The sequence below is a fragment of the Salvia splendens genome, chromosome 21 (genome assembly GCF_004379255.2).
Source record: "Salvia splendens isolate huo1 chromosome 21, SspV2, whole genome shotgun sequence".
Classification (NCBI taxonomy): Eukaryota; Viridiplantae; Streptophyta; class Magnoliopsida; order Lamiales; family Lamiaceae; genus Salvia; species Salvia splendens.
The window spans coordinates 18,438,321-18,459,240 of record NC_056052.1 but is presented as its reverse complement, the minus strand read 5'-3'; the positions used below and the strand labels follow the sequence as shown (position 1 = coordinate 18,459,240).

General features: G+C 41.7%; 3 protein-coding genes across 3 annotated transcripts in view; all 3 read right to left on the bottom strand.

Annotated features, from left to right (window-relative positions):
• LOC121783379 overlaps positions 1–20,920 on the bottom strand; it is a 447,925-nt gene that overhangs the window by 309,183 nt on the left and 117,822 nt on the right. The window lies entirely within an intron of this gene.
• LOC121784321 (uncharacterized protein At2g29880-like) lies at positions 224–1,459 on the bottom strand. The gene is made up of 3 exons (XM_042182482.1): positions 1,405–1,459; positions 952–1,304; positions 224–823 (listed from the first exon to the last, which is right to left on the bottom strand). Exons 1-3 carry the CDS (start codon positions 1,457–1,459, stop codon positions 224–226), a joined length of 1,008 nt encoding a protein of 335 aa, XP_042038416.1.
• Positions 16,210–17,888, bottom strand: LOC121783387 (CASP-like protein 2D1). The gene is made up of 3 exons (XM_042181446.1): positions 17,589–17,888; positions 17,414–17,525; positions 16,210–16,572 (listed from the first exon to the last, which is right to left on the bottom strand). The coding sequence occupies exons 1-3, from the start codon at positions 17,735–17,737 to the stop codon at positions 16,309–16,311; spliced, it is 525 nt and encodes a 174-aa protein (XP_042037380.1). The 5' UTR covers positions 17,738–17,888; the 3' UTR covers positions 16,210–16,308.

The window sequence follows — 20,920 nt, the reverse complement described above, 5'->3', positions numbered from 1 at the left end:
GCATTTCCATAACACAGGCCCCAAATATCATGCACATTACAAAAAAAACAAATGAGGGGTCTTTACCTACTAAGACCGAGAGTTTGCCCCAAAATATACAACCACAATAGTGCATCAAAACTAATCGTCTGCATAATAGAGTTTGGCGACATTAATATGTAAAAGCACCAAAGACAGATGTAGAGCACGTCTACACGGTGCGCAAAACACAGATGTGTTGCATTCAATAATGGCCGTGCTTCTCCAGCACACACATCACGTATGTAAGACGCGATGTCTCCGGAAGACTCATGAACAACTCAACACGCTCCACCTTATCGATGATGATCTCGGAGGCATCAATTTGCTGCACAAGCGTCAGATCCGGTATACCACTCAGTATGTCGATAACTTCCTTACGTGCTTCGCTAAGATCGAACTCAAACCCAATCCGATTGGTCAGTTTGTCAAGCCGGTCATTGGTATCATCTTGCATCCGTCCAAGCATCTCAATCAAACCCACAGGAGGGCTAGAGGCCTTCCTTTTTGATCCAGATTTTTTAGTTTGTAGTGAATGATCTATGCTCTGGCCGGTGCTTTCATCCGGGTTGGCCACGGGCCTCTGCTGAGGGCTCGGGTTGGCTGCTGAATATTCACCCGATTCAACAGGGGATCCCAGCCGGACATCTTGTTGAGAGGATGGTGTTCGCCCTGCATAATTGGCATGTGCATCGAACGTGTCTTTTGCAATGGTCCCAACAGCACGATCTTTTCCAAACAGCACCTTCCAATCATCCCATAGAGGCCATGACCTGTGTCGCATACCGCGTGCGTTGGCATCACACTGTACAGAAAAAAGCATAAAACAACCAATCGTGTAGTTATAGTCTCATGTAAAAAATCAATTACCAACAATACAAAACACAGAGTCAATAGCAATTCATGAACTGTACATAGTTTGACATGTCCAACCTTAACAATCTGCTCCCATTGGTCATTGTCACAATCAATTTTGAAATCTCTGTTCATGTTGAAACCCACATCACTTCGTGCAAGTATCGCACTCAGAGACGAGTAGCTCTCCTTCCACTGGCTAATCTTTGAATTGATATGAGGAGCAACCCTCAAGCCGCATCCTGGGAACTCCCGATTCAGAGCCTCTTCAATCCGCTGCAGATATCCCCCACGAAACCCATTGTCACTTTTCCAGCCATGTGTGACAAGATCCTTCAGAATAGACACAAGTATTTCCTCTTCACGAGCTGTCCAACTTCTTCTTGTGCGATCAACCCGGGGCCTTGGACCACGCCCTAGGCCACTGCCGCCTGAGTATGAGAATGTGTATTAATTACTACAAATCCGTTGAACACATCAAAATAATTGTATTTACCATAAAATAGTTCCAACGATGTTAAGTTTACTGACCTTGCGAACCTATGTTCGTCTCGACGGAGTTCATTGGGTGGTAGTTGTCGGTCATGGTTCAAGCTACTAAAAAGAATAACACACAGACAAACGTTTTTTGAAGCCTATATGTAAAATCACAATGAGATTAAAAAGCAGCAAACTAATTGCACATCGAAGCTGATAATCCCAGAAAACAACAATATTGGCCCCAATATGAATTTAAATATGGAAACACAGGCAAAAAGTTAATTTCGAAAACTTTTTGTTGTCGAAGCTGCTTCATGCCTCTATCGTATACCATTTGGACCAACAATAGTTTAATCGTCTACGCAATACTTTATTCGAATCTGCTGTAAGCATAATCAAACCCGGTTAGATCTATTGGTCCAAATGGTATGTCGAAAACTTTAACATCAGAACCAAACGATTAAACTATTGCGTAGACCATAAGGCCGGAAATACGCTTCGATCTATGTCAAAAACAGATACTAATTGAAAACATAATCAAACCCACTAAAAATAAAAAGCAGTTAATTACTAAATAGTTGCTTACTTGGGGATCTTCTTCTTCAACTGAGTTGTTATCAACTATGAGCACGAAGGCTTTTAGCAGCAGAGTTATTGTTGAGGCGGGAAAAGGTGGGTGGGAGAGCAAATGTTTTTAGATGAGCTTATAAATGCAGCTTCTAATTTAGGGTTTCAGCAGGGACACGAGATGTAAATAAAATTCAAATCGAGGGTAAAAATGTCATACCTTGAATGAATCTGTAGGAGTATGGTCTGCGTATCAAATGGCTGAAAAAAAAATGGGCCCAAACACCACCTATCAAACGTAATACATTGGGAATATTTTTTGCATTTTCTTGGTCAAAGTCTGCATCTTTTTTATGCGGGCCACAAATACTGTCAGCCTATCAAACACGCCCTTAATGGTAATTAACATTGTATAGTGAAATCTACGACTTGACATCACCCGAGACATAAATACAATTATATTGCACTTGCTAAACAATTCATGTGTTCATCTCCTTTATATTTATGATTATATGTGTTTATTTTTCGACAAATGGTCAAGATCCTAGGGTTTGAAGGAGAGAAATAACAATAAGGATCGATGAGAAGATTGTTGTAGAGAAGTTCAATGGATCAGACTTCGGCTATTGGTAGATGCAGATTGGTGTTTTTTTATGGTTAATGCCCTATTTATTAACACTAAAATAATTTGCAAGCGGACATGTTATTCTAGTATAGCTAAAGATAAACACGAATATCGAATCACATGCACTACTAATAAATTCTTAGTATTGATGTCAAATTCTATCTGGACAGTAAAAGGGTTAAAAAAAAGTACTCCCTCCGTCCCATAGAAATAGGTCATTTAGGGTTGACATGAGTTTTAATATGTAATTGGTAAAGTGAGAGAGAACGAGAAAAAAATGTTGAAATTGTGTAGTGGATGGTGTGGTCCATAAATGATAAAGTAAAAGTTAAGGAGAAAAAGGTTGCTATAAATGGATATGGACTATTAGTATGGAACAGACGAAGGAAATATTGCATAATTCTATGGGACGGATGGAGTATTAACTAAGAAACTAAAATAACAATTATATAAATAAAAGCAAATAAAAGATTGAGTTGTATTTATTTCATTACCTCTAATTTGATCAATTACTTTTCTGATATCTTCTGGTGACTGGTAATTACTAAGATGCTCACTAATATATTTCTATACCTCCTTTGGGAGAATCTGCATTAGTGGTTACATTCAAGGACCAGTTAAAGCATCATAAGTTATAATTTCAAACAGATCTTAGGATCTCACACGCCATCACAAATTAGTCTCAAATCTTTCGGTCTTATTGATTTATTGTGTTATGTATTTGATCTACCACTCCTTTTTGGTTCCATGACATGCCGTTAATTCATCTAACAATTTGTTAGAAAATCAAAAGCTTTTTATCACAATAGACAAATGAAAAGACAATATTCACTAAACCCAACATAAATGAACATCTAGATAGAATCTGTAGGGTGAATCTCGAGGTCTTCAGTCTTCTTCTTGCCTTGATCTTCAGAAGGAACCAAGAGATCCTTCAGTGATGACACGATCACAATCCACCCTACAATACAAAATGCTTGGACTAATTTTTCAATTAAATAATAAATAAAAATACAATGTGACAGAAAATAAATTTTCTCATTTAAAACTAAAAAAATAAGATTATATACAAATAAGTAGCTCGAAGCATGAATTTAATATCTATGTACCCTAGCAGATGCTACTTACGATACAAAGTCGTTTTATCTTGGGAGACGGCTCTCTGAACTGAAAGTACAATCAGGGCGACTCTCATCTTACGGAAGGTGCCCTTGCTTGACTTGGTTGTTTATGACGATTTTATTCATTTCTTTGTACTTTACAATTTCACATAATAATGTTATCGTATATTCCTTTGTCTTTTTTTTTTCTATTTTGAGTCATATCCAGTTTTCGAAACAATTTTTAATTGTAATGTAGCAAATATTTTAGCACACTTATTACACATTTTTGCCATTTTATATACTCCATAGTTACAACATAAAAGTTGAGAAAAATCACAAGTTGCGGACAAAGTAACAAATCAAGGGTGGGGGACCATCTACTCCAGCACAATACATATACACTACACTACTCAGAGAGAGTAGTTGAGTTGAGTCGTATTTCTATTTAGGTTATTCCGAATCTGTTTTCTTTTATGATGAAAACTAAATTATCTACTCCAGCACAATACTGTGGCCCATAGCTTTAGATAAGAGAAAAATTAAGATAACTACGAAAAAAGATATTGAGAGTGGAACTAAGATTTTTCTTTTTCTTTCTCTTGGAATTTATTGTTAAAAAATCGTAGTTCCGTCTGTTGGTTCTACTGATTACAAGAGATAAAAGCCGAGCGTAATACAACCCAAAGAAGGAATACAAGAAACGAAACTGAACTGAATTACAATGAAACAAATAAACCGTGAATGTTTAGCCGAGTCGAGGAGGCCTCTTCCCGCAAGACGAGATACGCCCCGGTAGTGCTCTTCGGTTTGGCGTTTCGTCCCCAAAGGTAAAACGACTACGTCTCTTTTGATGCAGCACCGCAATCAGTAGAGCTCCGGCGAACTGGATGGAGGAGAGGGCAGAGCTTCGACAGAAAGACAATGCAGAGAGGGAGAGAGCTTATGATGCAGAGAATGCTTAGAATTGTGTGTCCTAATGCAGTGGTATGGCTAGCCTATTTATAGGCCAAGCCACCATGCAGGGTCAACCGAGCCATGAAGGCTCATCATGGCAGATTCGTAACCGACGTCGGTTACGAGCGTGTGGCAGGCGTGTGCCTTTCGCATGTAGAGCGTGTGGATTTCTCACGTGGCAGCCGTGACTGTGCCTCGCTTGACGACGTGTCAAGCCACTTGGATTGCTGACTCGGCGGTGGTCCAAAAAGAATAGTTTGGGCCAAGCCCCAAGCCCAAAGACCAATTGCCAAGATCCAAGTCCAAGTCCAAGTCCAAGCCCAAGCCCAAGCCCAAGATCAAGATCGAGATCGAGATCGGGCCCGGGCCCGAGGCCCGCGGCCGCGAGCGCGAGCACGAGCACGTGCACGAGCACGGGCTCGGGCTCGGGCGGGCGGGCGGGCGGCGGCGCGCGCGTGTGCGCGCGTGTGGGCTCTTTCACCCATCTTGGTCCACTATAATTATTAAGTAACATAAAGTCACTTAATTTATACACATTAAAAGATGTGTTAATCCTCCAATGTGGGATAATTAACACTAGTTAATTATTCCCTAAGCTCCAACTCCAAGCTTTTAATTAAAAGCTAATTATGCCCAACTTTAATCCACTATTTCTCACTCACCGGAAATCGGATTTGAGAAAGTGAATATACTACATTTATCTACGTAAAATGTAGATCGACGCTATGTCATTTAATTTCACAAAATTAAATGTCTCGTCACATTTATTATTTGGTCAAAATCCATTGACCGAGCATATTTAATACCATGATTTCTACAATCCCCCACATGAGTGGAAATAGCCGAATGCATATGCATGCAGACACAAGCTCAACCCTCGAGAGGTATATAAGCATAAGGATAGGTAGTTGTTGACTTTGAACCCTCCATAGTCTACACCATCGGATACACAGGCGGCTTAGTAGCGCGATGCTTTGAACTAATCCCCCACGGCGTGCACCGAGACAATGGTGTTAACGCTTAAACACCTCAACCTCATCCGTTCTCACGTTTTGTGTCCATTGCGGTCTTGGACACCACTTTGGATTCATAAGTGCGTTTTTTTTTATGAAGCGACCACACTTCGCACTTACATAGGTGATTCTTAGTCAAGTACCTTGTCATACTTGGTCTCTTTGAGAATTCCATCTCTTTGAGATCCTTAAGAACCATTAAAAGTCATAGACTTAGCATTTACCACTAGGCAAGCTCTCCAACACTCTATTGCTCTCTAGGGAATAGATATAGTTGAGTGTTTCTCATGAACTCTCATAGCTTAGTTGTCCCTTTGAACCAAGTTCTTGGGATCTCCAGTCATCATGGTTGGGTTACCACTATGATAATTCTTTAGTTTGTGGATTTCAAACCCATTCCCTCTAGCAACTTATTCATTTGATCACGGTTTAACCCTTTGGTTAGCGGATCCGCTAGATTATCTATTGACTTCACATAGTCAATTGTAATCACCCCTGTTGTGATCAAATGTCTCACGGTGTTATGTCGTCGACGTATATGTCGAGACTTACTGTCACGCCCGCATATTCTAAGGATAGAAAACACGGTTGATCGCGACTAGGGGAGGATTAAAGAAGCGGGGAAGAAAGGGGAAAACAACACAACTCGACCATAGCCCGAAACAAATGGGGATAGCTCGAATAAAATCAGAGTATCTCAACAATCAACAACTCGAAACAAATATTATCTTAACAATACTTGGCAAAAGAAACAATATTTAGCGGAAGCATTTCGAGAGTAGAATAATGCTATGTATGAAGACACAACATATTCTTGACATTTGGTAGACATTCCTCACTTTTATGCTCAACACCCACCGCGCTCGTCACCGCTCAATCTGCACATTAAGAAAAACAATATGCAGGGCTGAGTACTTATTGCACTCAGTGGACACACGCCAAAAACATAGTTTGTCATGCCATATCAGTGTAACCTTGGGGTTTTAAGTGTAAGAAAATAACCCAAGTACACTAAAACATATTTCATAAATTCGACTGCGCAGTCATTTTCAGATATTGCCACCCTTATTCCCACCATCATACACTATCTGATCCAACGGGTGACAAGGGGCGTGGCCACACCCCAGGTCAACTAGACCGGCCAACTTGCTCTCAGATGGCTCCCGATCTCGTGTACACTAGCCTGAGGGTTCGCAGCCCAACAGACCCGAATTCGATTAAACATATGTGGTAAACCACTTCAGATAGGTTTCAAAACAAAACAGTTGGCAAGACAAACAGTTCATCTCCATAAACATTTCCGGAACAGAGTCCGTATTAAAGATAACCCACAAAATAGTAGGGTAGAAAAGCCCACCTCGAGTGCTTAAACCGAAAACAATTTCTTTCCCTTGCGATCACGATTCACTTGCGATGTTTCACTGTTCGGAATTCGTCGAGCAGACGAGCGGTGCCATCGCTGTTCGGCCCGTTGCTGCACGTTGTTGCTGTTGTTGGCTGCTGCACAGAGCCGGGAGACGCTGCTGTACGAACGTTGCTGCTCCGCCGTCGCTCCCTTTCCTCTTTCGACCACCATCACTCATCTCTCTATCAATTCGTTTTGTTCCATCACTGTAAACTCTGCAACTCACGGTCCAGATCGGTCGTCGTCGGCTACTGCCCGTTGGTCAGCCTGTTCGCCACCGACGTCGCCGCTGCTGACTCCGATTCGTCACCCGTGTCCACCACAGACGCTCGGCGCTGCTGCGTCGTCGCTGCTGTGCAGTCGAAGGTCTCGCAGCGTCGCCGTCATTCGCCACTAGCCACTGCATTGTCTGTTTGCTGTTCGGACAGCCATCGTTCCTCACCGATTCAACCTCGAAACGACACGGCAGCCCCTGAAACATCTCCGAACAGCCCCGAACCAACTCCGAACCGCCCCGAAAGATAAGTTCTCCTTCAAAAAATATGTTCTTTCGTTTCAGTTTTCAAAACGCAGCAAGGGGGCCACTGTTCGTCGCCACTGCTGGATCGTTGCCGCTGAACTGACGTTGCTGCGTTCGATTGAACCGGAGCCCTCACGCTTCTAACGTCGCCATTTCTCTTCCTCATCGCCGCTGCCTCACTCTTCTCTCTTTTTTTTTTGCCAAATGAAAGTAGTGAGTGGTGCTAGAGGGCTTGGGGAGGGTGTAGGTAATGATGAGGAAGTGGGGAGTGGAAGAAAACCGTCGATCATGGGGGGATGAAGAAAACCGTCGGTCATGGGAAGAAAGAAGAAGAAAGAACGAAAGAAGAAGAAAAAAAAACTTGGGCTTCAAAGTGTGGTTTCCAAATAAAATGAATTGGCTTGGAAACTTAAAGTTCTTTGATGAAATTGGGCCCAACATGTAAATTGTAGAGTTTGGCTAAGTTGGTTAAAGAATAAGAAAATTTGGATGACCCAACACTCTTAAAATTAATAGCCCAAAGCCAAATTGTAAAATTATTCTCTCGACAAAAGAAACAAGGTCGAAAAAATTTTCAAGTGTACAAACGACGGTCCTTTCAAGAACACAATAAAAAGAGTAGAAAAAGTCGGGGTGTTACAATCTACCCACCTTAACAAAAATTTCGTCCCGAAATTTGCTTACGTCCTTCGAATGGTTCGCACCTAGCTTGCTCCAAAGTTTCACGCAATTCCAAGAAAAAGTTTCATGGTCCACCGGCCTCCATTCGCACTCTCGATCTCCTTGTCTCGTCGTGCCTCGATCAATTTAGGGGTTCACCCCAAACTTTCAGATTCTCGTTCGTTTCATTGCTCGGGAAAGCAATGGTAAAGTTTTCAACTATTATTTGCGCGGTCAACTAGGCCTACGCCTTAGGCACTCTAAGGTCGCAACACATTTCATTATCTCATACATCAACAACTATCACATTTAACGAAATTTCTACCTCAAGATAACAATTATGGCACACAACATTTTCACATCCTTAAGCAAAACACTTTCACACTTCACATTGACATTCAAAACTTTTGAAATAAATTTTCTTCAACTCTCACACTTCCCTCAAAATTTTCACATCTCACTTTCAACTTTAAGTAAAAGTTTTGACTCAAAACTCAAAACATACTTGAACATCCACTTTCATCTTTCATGTAAAACAAACAATCCATCGTTCCTCTTCACAACTTCATCATCTTTCTTTCTCGAACACATTCTCATCTTTCTTTCTCAAAAATTTTCTCGTCTTCCTTTCTTCAAAACTTTCTCATAAAACATCTTACCTTTTTCTCGGTTGAGTGTGACGAGTCGGGATGTTGAGCCTTCAATGCATAATTATCATTATCATTATTATTTTAGTCTAGCGAAACGAGTCTAGACTAGATTGAATAAGAGACTCTCGGTCCAGAGCGGAAGGAAAAACCTGGCTCTGATACCACTCTGTCACGCCCGCATTTTCTAAGGATAGAAAACACGGTTGATCGCGACTAGGGGAGGATTAAAGAAGCGGGGAAGAAAGGGGAAAACAACACAACTCGACCATAGCCCGAAACAAATGGGGATAGCTCGAATAAAATCAGAGTATCTCAACAATCAACAACTCGAAACAAATATTATCTTAACAATACTTGGCAAAAGAAACAATATTTAGCGGAAGCATTTCGAGAGTAGAATAATGCTATGTATGAAGACACAACATATTCTTGACATTTGGTAGACATTCCTCACTTTTATGCTCAACACCCACCGCGCTCGTCACCGCTCAATCTGCACATTAAGAAAAACAATATGCAGGGCTGAGTACTTATTGCACTCAGTGGACACACGCCAAAAACATAGTTTGTCATGCCATATCAGTGTAACCTTGGGGTTTTAAGTGTAAGAAAATAACCCAAGTACACTAAAACATATTTCATAAATTCGACTGCGCAGTCATTTTCAGATATTGCCACCCTTATTCCCACCATGATACACTATCTGATCCAACGGGTGACAAGGGGCGTGGCCACACCCCAGGTCAACTAGACCGGCCAACTTGCTCTCAGATGGCTCCCGATCTCGTGTACACTAGCCTGAGGGTTCGCAGCCCAACAGACCCGAATTCGATTAAACATATGTGGTAAACCACTTCAGATAGGTTTCAAAACAAAACAGTTGGCAAGACAAACAGTTCATCTCCATAAACATTTCCGGAACAGAGTCCGTATTAAAGATAACCCACAAAATAGTAGGGTAGAAAAGCCCACCTCGAGTGCTTAAACCGAAAACAATTTCTTTCCCTTGCGATCACGATTCACTTGCGATGTTTCACTGTTCGGAATTCGTCGAGCAGACGAGCGGTGCCATCGCTGTTCGGCCCGTTGCTGCACGTTGTTGCTGTTGTTGGCTGCTGCACAGAGCCGGGAGACGCTGCTGTACGAACGTTGCTGCTCCGCCGTCGCTCCCTTTCCTCTTTCGACCACCATCACTCATCTCTCTATCAATTCGTTTTGTTCCATCACTGTAAACTCTGCAACTCACGGTCCAGATCGGTCGTCGTCGGCTACTGCCCGTTGGTCAGCCTGTTCGCCGCCGACGTCGCCGCTGCTGACTCCGATTCGTCACCCGTGTCCACCACAGACGCTCGGCGCTGCTGCGTCGTCGCTGCTGTGCAGTCGAAGGTCTCGCAGCGTCGCCGTCATTCGCCACTAGCCACTGCATTGTCTGTTTGCTGTTCGGACAGCCATCGTTCCTCACCGATTCAACCTCGAAACGACACGGCAGCCCCTGAAACATCTCCGAACAGCCCCGAACCAACTCCGAACCGCCCCGAAAGATAAGTTCTCCTTCAAAAAATATGTTCTTTCGTTTCAGTTTTCAAAACGCAGCAAGGGGGCCACTGTTCGTCGCCACTGCTGGATCGTTGCCGCTGAACTGACGTTGCTGCGTTCGATTGAACCGGAGCCCTCACGCTTCTAACGTCGCCATTTCTCTTCCTCATCGCCGCTGCCTCACTCTTCTCTCTTTTTTTTTGCCAAATGAAAGTAGTGAGTGGTGCTAGAGGGCTTGGGGAGGGTGTAGGTAATGATGAGGAAGTGGGGAGTGGAAGAAAACCGTCGATCATGGGGGGATGAAGAAAACCGTCGGTCATGGGAAGAAAGAAGAAGAAAGAACGAAAGAAGAAGAAAAAAAAACTTGGGCTTCAAAGTGTGGTTTCCAAATAAAATGAATTGGCTTGGAAACTTAAAGTTCTTTGATGAAATTGGGCCCAACATGTAAATTGTAGAGTTTGGCTAAGTTGGTTAAAGAATAAGAAAATTTGGATGACCCAACACTCTTAAAATTAATAGCCCAAAGCCAAATTGTAAAATTATTCTCTCGACAAAAGAAACAAGGTCGAAAAAATTTTCAAGTGTACAAACGACGGTCCTTTCAAGAACACAATAAAAAGAGTAGAAAAAGTCGGGGTGTTACAATTACCGTTATAGAAGCCATTGTTTGCCCTTCCAATAGCTGCTTGGCTATCGCAGTGGATCAACACTGGTGGCACTGGCTTAGACCAACATGGAATGTCTTTAAGGAAGTTCTTAAGCCACTCGGCTTCCTCACCAGCCTTATCCAAGGCAATGAACTCCGATTCCATTGTTGATCGGGCTATACAGGTCTGTTTTGTGGATTTCCACGATACAACACCACCCCCAATAGTAAAGACATATCCACTTGTTGAAAGTGAGTCTCTATTATCGGATATCCAATTGGCATCACAGTACCCTTCAAGTACCGGGGGGTCTCGAGAAGTGTAGCCCAAGATTTTGAGTGTGTTTTAAATATCTCAAAACCCTTACAAGAGCTCTCCAATGCTCTTTGCTTGGATTGCTCGTGTAACGACTCAACTTGTTCACGGCACAAGCGATGTCAGGTCGAGTGCAATTAGTCAAGTACATAATGCACCCGATGACCCGTGCATACTCTTCTTGAGCAACGGGCTCGCCTTTGTTCTTGCTCAAGTGAACGTCGAGTTCAATTGGAGTCTTAACCGGCGCGCCATCATAGGCTTTGAATTTATTCAATATCTTCTCAACATAATGTGATTGTGTTAAGATGATTCCATCATTCGTTCTTAGAATCTTCATTCCAAGAATTACATCGGCTAGACTCATGTCTTTCATGTCAAAGTTTCTCTTTAACATGGCCTTTGTATCGTTAATTACTTGAGTGTTGCTACCCAAGATTAACATATCATCAACGTAGAGACACACTATAACATGACCGTTATTAGTGCTCTTGATGTAGACACATTTGTCGCACTCGTTGATTTTAAACCCATTTGATAACATCACATTATCAAACTTCAAGTGCCATTGCAATGGCGCTTGTTTCAATCCATATAGGGACTTTACGAGCTTGCATACCTTTTTCTCTTGTCCAGGTACTACAAACCCTTCGGGTTGTTCCATATAGATTTCATCTTCTAGTTCACCATTTAGAAACGCGGTCTTTACATCCATTTAATGAATCTCAAGATTGTGCAATGCAGCAATAGCGAGAAGCACTCGTATAGATGTAATCCTTGTTACAGGTGAATAGGTATCGAAGAAGTCATGTCCTTCCTTTTGTTTAAAACCCTTTACTACTAATCGGACTTTATACTTATCAACTGTTCCATCGGCCTTAAACTTTCTTTTAAGAACTCATTTGCATCCTAAAGGTTTAGCACCTTCGGGCAAATCAACCAACACCCATGTGTGGTTTACCAAAAATTGAATCAATTTCGCTTTGAACAGCTTCTCTCCAATGCAGCCCGTCTGGGCCAGCAAAGGCTACTTTTATCAATGTTGGTTCTTCATCCAACATGAAAGCAATGTAGTCAGGACCAAAAGTTTTTGGTGTTCTGACTCTATTACCACGTCTTAGTACTGTATCTTTTGGATCGGGCCTTGCACGCTTGCGCGATTCAGGTTCCGCATCTGCTGATTTAGAACTAGTGGCTTCTTCTTCCACTTGTTTAGAACTAGTGGCTTCTTCAATTCTTGTCTCAGAATTGGTTGAGACTTTTTCCTTGTCTTTGCAAGGAAATGTATTTTCGAGAAATACAGCATTCCTCGACTCAATTGTTGTTCCTACTGTGATAGTCGATATTTCAGACTTGTGAACAACAAATCGATATGCACTACTGTTAAGTGCATATCCAATGAAGATGCAATCAACCGTCTTAGGTCCGATTGTAACTTCTTTGGGCGGAGGAACCATCACCTTTGCCAAACACCCCCACACTTTGAGGTATTTGTAGGATGGCTTCCTTCCCTTCCACAACTCATAAGGAGTGACATCTTTTCCTTTGAGAGGGATCTTATTCAAGATATAGTTGGCTGTCAAAACAGCTTCCCCCCACATGTTATGTGGTAATCCTGAAGTTAGAAGCAGTGCATTCATCATCTCTTTTAGAGTTCAATTTTTGCGTTCTGCAACACCATTAGATTGTGGTGAATATGGAGCAGTTGTTTGATGAATTATACCACTTGCGTTGCATAACTCCTCAAACGGGGCTACATATTCGCCTCCTCTATCGCTTCGAATCATTTTGATTTTACAACCAAGTTGATTCTCAACTTCGTTCTTATAATTTTTGAACGCTTCTATTGCTTCATCTTTACTTCTTAAAAGATAAATGTAGCAATACCTTGTGTAATCATCTATGAAAGTGATAAAGTACTTTTTACCACCTCTTGTTTGCACCATCTTTAAATCACACACGTCCGTGTGAATTAATTTAAGGGTTTTTGTGCTTCGTTCAACCGAGTGAAACGGCAACTTAGTCATTTTTGCTTCAAGACAAATTTCACATTTATCTTGGGTATCCAATTCATTAGCCTTTAGTAAATCTAAATTCACTAATCTTTTAATAGCTTTTGAATTCACATGTCCCAATCTACAATGCCACAAATTTGAAGACTCAATCAAATAAGAGGAAGTTGATGCTTTATTCTTATTAGCCAGTGGCTTTGGAACACGCAGTGTTGCTACACTAAGCTTGAAAAGTCCGTCGGTTACATAACCTTTTCCGAGGGACTTCCCAAACTTATACAATGCAAACCTATCGGATTCAAATACAAGTTTAAAACCCTTATTCACTAGTATTGATCCTGAAACTAGGTTCTTCCGGATGTCCGGAACGTGCAACGCATCCTTCAAGGTGATTGAGACGCCAGACGTCATCTTGAGGATTACATCACCAACTCCGAGGATTTCAGACGAGGCTTGATTCCCCATGTTTATCTTTCTCCCTTCAACGTTGTTGTAGGTGGAGAACATACTCCTATCTGCGCAAACATGTGCAGTAGCGCCGGTATCAATATACTAGCCACCCTTGTTGTTGTTAACAAGGTTGACCTCTTCAGTGACCACAGCAATGAGGTCGTTCTCATCCCAGTCCTTGAACTCCTTCTCAACGACGTGGGCAGCCGGCTTCTTCTTCTTGCTGCGGCAGTCTTTAGCAAAGTGGTCTGGTTTGCCACATTTGTAGCAGTCGCCTTCAAACTTCTTTGAAGGCTGCTTTCCCTTCCCTTTGTCGTTTGGACGGTTTGGGCGAGGGTGTTTGTTGGAGGGACCGCCCCGCTCCAACAGGTTGGCTTTGGCTTCATTTGGGGTGAAGCCCTTAGCCTTTTGATCACTTTTGCGCACGTCGGCCTCAATGCGCAACTTCACGATCAAGTCTTCAAGGGTCATCTGCTTTCGCTTGTGCTTGAGATAACTCTTGAAGTCCTTCCAACTTGGAGGGAGCTTGTCAATGATCGTGCACCTTAGGAACTTATCGGGCAAGGTCATCCCTTCAGCCACTAATGAGTGGATGATCATTTGGAGCTCTTGGACTTGCTCCATGACGGGTCGAGAGTCGACCATTTTGTAGTCCATAAACTTGGATGCTACAACTTGTTCCGTCCCTGCAGCATTATCTATGCTATACTTCTTTTCTAGGTTTTCCCACATTTGTTTAGATGTGGTTACATTGGAGTATACATTATAGAGGCTATCATCTAATGCACTTAAAATAAAATTTTTACATAGATAATCCCCTTTTCTCCAAGCTTCATAGTCCGCCATGACTTCGAGCCTAGTCTCTTGGTCGCTTGGCGCGGGCGGCTCGTTCTCCGTGAGGAAGTTGGCGACGCCCAATGTTGTCAAGTAGAACAACATCTTCTGGTACCACCGCTTGAAGTCAGATCCTCCAAACTTTGGTGGCTTCTCGGCAGGTGGCATCATTCTTGGTGCCATAGGTGCCGCACTTGGTCCTTGGAATGAACCAATTCCGTTGCCCCCGAAGGAGCCAACAACATGGTTGGGCATAGAGCCCCCACCATTCATGTTGGGCATAGAGCCCGCCATGGTCGTACCAGCCCCGAAGGGACTAGCACCCGCATGAGACCCGAAGGCCCCAGCATTCGTGTGAGACCCGAAGGCCCCAACACCCGTGTGAGACCCGAAGGCCCCAGCACTCGATCCATTAAAGGACCCGAAGGAACCACTAAAAGTGGAACCAACCGACCCACTCGAAGTGGATCCACCAGTGAGCCCAAGGGAGTTAACGAACTCCCAAGGGGTTGTTGAGGAAGAAGGATAGCGCCCGGGAGTGGGCATCATCGTCGGAATCGACGACGTGTTGACAGGTCCAGTGGTCGCCATGGTTGAAGGAATGACGGCGGTGGTGGCGGCAGCGGTGGTGTTGGATTCCGTCGACATCTCCAGCAAAGGTGTATTAAGTTTCGAAATTTTAAGTTCAGTTTAGAGGTCAAAAACCCTTCAAAAGCAAGTTATCTCATCTTGCGATTGTTGGTTCTACTGATTACAAGAGATAAAAGCCGGGCGTAATACAACCTATTTATAGGCCAAGCCACCATGCAGGGTCAACCGAGCCATGAAGGCTCATCATGGCAGATTCGTAACCGACGTCGGTTACGAGCGTGTGGCAGGCGTGTGCCTTTCGCATGTGGAGCGTGTGGATTTCTCACGTGACTGCCGTGACTGTGCCTCGCTTGACGACGTGTCAAGCCACTTGGATTGCTGACTCGGCGGTGGTCCAAAAAGAATAGTTTGAGCCAAGCCCCAAGCCCAAAGACCACCCAAAGACCAATTGCCAAGTCCAAGATCGGGATCGGGATCGGGCCCGCGAGCGCGTGCACGAGCACGGGCTCGGGCGGGCGGGCGGGCGGCGGCGGCGCGCGCGTGTGCGCGCGTGTGGGCTCTTTCACCCATCTTGGTCCACTATAATTATTAAGTAACATAAAGTCACTTAATTTATACACATTAAAAGATGTGTTAATCCTCCAATGTGGGATAATTAACACTAGTTAATTATTCCCTAAGCTCCAACTCCAAGCTTTTAATTAAAAGTTAATTATGCCCAACTTTAATCCACTATTTCTCACTCACCGGAAATCGGATTTGAGAAAGTGAATATACTACATTTATCTACGTAAAATGTAGATCGACGCTATGTCATTTAATTTCACAAAATTAAATGTCTCGTCACATTTATTATTTGGTCAAAATCCATTGACCGGGCATATTTAATACCATGATTTCTACACCGTCACTGTTAATACAATCTCATTAATCAAAGAACGCATGTGCATATTAATGTAAAAACAAAATAAAAGTGAACACAGAAAAAATAAATTTTATACAGTGTCACGCAATAGTGGAAAAAAATAGATAGATAGGGAAGTCTGAGAAAACAGCATTAGTAGGTGAATTAATTAAGTCGTATCTTGTTGGGGGTCTTTAGAAGGAACATAAGGTGGGTCAAATCTTCTAAACAACCTGTAAGCAGAAATGAGTGCCAAAACTAGGAAACAACAGACAGCAATTACATGAAGAATCAATGCTATCTTCAATCTGCTACAGAATTTTCCATAAGATACACAGCCTGAACTCCATGACACCATTTGATCACCATTGTAGGCCAAGTATAGAAACTCCACCAATGCTGCCATTGATGTCACCATTAAGTATGCCAGCACCTGCTCCATCATATAAAATTCATGGCTTTTATGATATGATTTGAGTAAATGAATGTAATGGAAATAAAATAGAAAGGGGGTGTTGAAAATTGAAGCAAGAGCAATTAATGCACTCCCATTAATTAGGACATGTTTTGGAAGATATTAATGAGTTTCCAACTATATATTCAAGATTCCCCAATTAGGAAGATGGGAATTGAATTGGACTTGGTTGAGAGAATTTATTGCCTCAACCAATCGACACTTATCATGCGCCGTGCACTTAAATAAGATTGACTATCATACAAACTTTCTGACACTTACACTTTCCGTAACTGAAAAATATGATTATTTGGTTCTACATGAATTTTAATATCAATGCATATTGCATTTGGTAAAGTAAGACATGAATTTTAATATTCATCTTTAAACAGAAAAAACTTTTCAAAATTAGAATATTCATAGTTAGACAGATTTAAAAAGGAACTGTTCATACTTTTTAGAAGTATTTATTTGAAAACTTCATTCCACAAATGAGTTTTTAGAAGTTAAGTTTAGAATAAAATACGGTAGGAAAGAGATAATTTAGTTTTCATCATAAAAGAAAACAGATTCGGAATAACCTAAATACGAATATGACTCAACTCAACTACTCTCTCTCTGAGTAGTGTAGTGTATATACCAAAAGCAGTAGCATTAAAACCTAATAAGTATACAATGCCAATCTGAATCCTATCATTCCCAGCTCAAGCAATAATTACATATGAAATCAACTCAATTTCATATCTCAATACTCAATTAATCTCAAATATTATTAAAACAGAACACCAAAAATTTCCAATTAAAAGAGGGGAAAGAAAACCTGATCAGTAAAGAAGAAAAGCCAGGCTTTAGTGAGCAAGCATCTGAGATATGAAGAAACAGCAGCAAACAAAGCATAGACAGCAGCAATTGCACTCACGCAAACCATATACCTGCACCAATTAATCATTAATAATGAAAATCTACAGAGAGAGAGAGAGAGAGAGGGGTGTTACTTGAGGCCGACGAAGTCATGGAACTCCAATTTACCATAGTCGGAGTTATCCTGACTGTTGTTGATGGCAATCCAAATGGAAGCAATGTTGAAAGGGATAACAAACAGCCTCAGCGAGAAATCCAGCAGTTTGAGGTCGGAGGCATTCATGTCCTTTAAATTTGTGCTACACCCAAACTGAGCTCCAAAATTAGAGAGAGGAAGTGGGGGAAATGAAGTGATTATGGTATGATATTGGTTGGGCTGGAAATTGACAGATGTGTTGCTCGCTCAAATACAATGCGGAGTAGCTCTATTGTTTACAAACTGTAGTATTTATTTTTAGCATTTTTAGCTACTGCTATATTTGCTAGATCCAACGGTTCTCCTGTTTCTGATAGGTGTGGGTCATTGGGACTGCAACACGTGTTATCTTATTTTGTGGAATAAGTGTTTATCTTAGGGGCTAATAATTATGGTGAAATATTTGGATAGTGCAAATTTCCCATTTCACACCTTATCATTTAAATCATGCGTGCTACCTACAATGCTTGGATTATTATACTACACTATGTTTTAGCCTCGAATATGATTTGGTCCTCATGCTCTTAGGCCATTTTATGATATGCAGCCCTTAGTATTATCATTGTTATTTGCTGGGAAGAAACCAAACAACCAAAGCCTGCGGAAGCATAAACGGTGTTCTTTCTCACCCAATAACACAAGTCCGATAATTATTTCAAACACAATATGGCACGATAATATCAAAGACAAACAATCAGCAGAAATATAAACTGAGACAACGATTTTTACGTGGAAAACCCTTTCAAAGCAAAAGGGAAAAACCACGGGACTTGAGAGTCCACTCAAAAACTCCACTATAATATGTTTTTGCTACAAGATCAAATATCCAACCTCTACAACAAGTATGAACTCCAACTAGGTTGATAAAACAATCTTAAGCAAAATACCCAAAACAAGATAAGAAAATCACCAAAACAGGGGCTGACTTCGACACCAGAAAATCTGACCTTACTGTTCACGGATCAACAATCCCACCGTACAATATCAAGATCTTCAAGTCGACTACCCACTGTCCGAATTTCAGCTCAATCAAACCACGGATGAATACCCGATCGAAGCCTCGAACAGAACTGCACCAAGCTGAAAATCTGCACTCACCTTTCACAAAATGGAGTTACACGTTGCCACTCAATCTCTCAATTTTGACTCTGAATTGATGATAACAGCAGCTGACCCTCTCCTTCTTTTCTCTGCACCACCGTTTCAGTTTTTGTGATTCACCCAAATCAAAAGATGTGGTGTCAATTTCTAATTAAACACACACACACTAATTAGCATTAAAAAAATGCCCATTTATTTGGGCCAACTTGAGTTGGGCTCCCACATAATGGGACCAGCCCAACAAATCTCCCCCTCCCATTATGTGGAGGAGACCGCCATCCCGGCGATCGAGCGACAAACTTCAAACTTCCCTCTCGGTAAAGATTTGGTGAACATATCTGCACCATTATCATCAGTGTGAATCTTCTCAAGCTTTAACAATTTAGCCTCAAGAACTTCTCGTATCCAATGATATCTCACATCAATATGTTTCGATCTTGAATGAAAGGTCGAATTTTTACCGAGATGAATTGCACTTTGGCTATCACAAAACAAGACATACCTTTCTTGAGAAAAGTCGAGCTCTTGCATAAACTTCTTCATCCAAAGCAACTCCTTGCATGCTTCGGTCACCGCAATGAACTCTGACTCAGTAGTAGACAAAGCAACACACTTTTGCAACTTAGATTGCCATGACACAGCTCCCCCTGCACAAGTAATCAAGTAACCTGAAGTAGATCTTCTTGAGTCAATATCTCCAGCCATATCTGCATCTGTATAACCAACTAGAACAGGTTTTTCAATGCCGAAACATAGTCTCAAGTTAGAAGTTCCACGAAGATATCTCATAATCCACTTCACTGCATTCCAATGCTCCTTGCCCGGATTAGAAAGAAACCGACTAACTGCACCAACAGAAAAGGCCAAGTCCGGTCTCGTGCATACCAACGCATACATCAAACTACCCACGGCTGAAGAATATGGAACTTTCTGCATCTCTTCCTTCTCTTTATCTGTGGAGGGACTTTGGTTCACGCTCAACCTAAAATGTGGAGCAAGAGGAGTGCTCACTGGTTTAGCTTTATCCATACTAAACCTTTGAAGTACCTTTTCAATGTACCTCACCTGTGATAACCATAATTTCTTGGCATTTCTGTCACATGTCAATTGCATGCCAAGAATCTGCTTTGCCGGCCCCAAGTCCTTCATTGCAAAGGACTTACTCAATTCCTTCTTCAACACATCAATTCTAGAAGTATTGCGGTCAAAAATAAGTATATCATCAACATAGAGCAATAGAATAATAAAATCATCAGAGAATTTCTTAACAAAAACACAATGATCAGAAGTAGTTTTCTTATATCCATGCTCCTCCATAACAAACTCAAACTTCTTATACCATTGGCGGGAAGCTTGCTTAAGACCGTACAAACTCTTCTTCAATCTACACACATAATCTTCTTTTCCTTGTACAATGAAACCCTCTGGTTGCTCCATGTAAAGCTCTTTCTCCAAATCTCTATGAAAAAAAGCGGTTTTTACATCCATCTGTTCAACCTCTAAATCAAAATAAGTTGCCAAACTCAAAACAGTTCTGATAGAAGACATCTTTACATCCGGAGAAAATATTTCTTCAAAATCAATCCCCTTCTTCTGACTATAACCTTTGACGACCAATCTGGCTTTGTATCGTGGAGCTGCAGAATTTTCCTCTTGTTTTAACCTGTAAACCCACCGATTTTTCAAAGCTCGTTTACCCTTAGGAAGTTTCACCAACTCAAAGGTATGGTTGTCATACAAGGATTGAAGTTCATCTTTCATAGCCTCAACCCACTTATCTTTGCATTCATTTTCCATAGCCTCATCATAACATTCAGGTTCTCCCCCATCAGTTAAAAGAACATACTCTTCAGAAGTATACTTTATATTAGAACGTCGATCTCTAATAGACCTCCGAAGTGGAACTGTTGGTGGAGCTATAGGTGCTTGGTGTTGATCATTCTCATCATCATCCATAGGAGCATCAACATCATCTATACCTTGCTGGTCATCAACAATGTCATCTTGCACGTGATCCTGAACAGGATCTGGCAAATGACCTAGAGAGACGTGATCCATGTCAGTCAAGTTACTACTTTCTTTTGGATCCTTTTTCTCCGCCTTGTCAATATTATCAACGGTTTGATCCTCAATGAACATCACATCCCGACTTCTTATCAGCTTTCTTTT

Excerpts from the sequence above, each read along its gene's own strand:
- LOC121784321 (XM_042182482.1), bottom strand. The coding sequence starts at position 1,459 with ATGACCGACAACTACCACCCAATGAACTCCGTCGAGACGAACATAGGT. Across the intron at positions 1,305-1,404 it reads GACGAACATAGGTTCGCAAG|GCGGCAGTGGCCTAGGGCGT; the intron begins GTCAGTAAACTT and ends TCTCATACTCAG. Across the intron at positions 824-951 it reads AATGGGAGCAGATTGTTAAG|TGTGATGCCAACGCACGCGG; the intron begins GTTGGACATGTC and ends TTTTCTGTACAG.
- LOC121783387 (XM_042181446.1), bottom strand. The coding sequence starts at position 17,737 with ATGAATGCCTCCGACCTCAAACTGCTGGATTTCTCGCTGAGGCTGTTT. Across the intron at positions 17,526-17,588 it reads CATGACTTCGTCGGCCTCAA|GTATATGGTTTGCGTGAGTG; the intron begins GTAACACCCCTC and ends TAATTGGTGCAG. Across the intron at positions 16,573-17,413 it reads TTTTCTTCTTTACTGATCAG|GTGCTGGCATACTTAATGGT; the intron begins GTTTTCTTTCCC and ends ATGATGGAGCAG.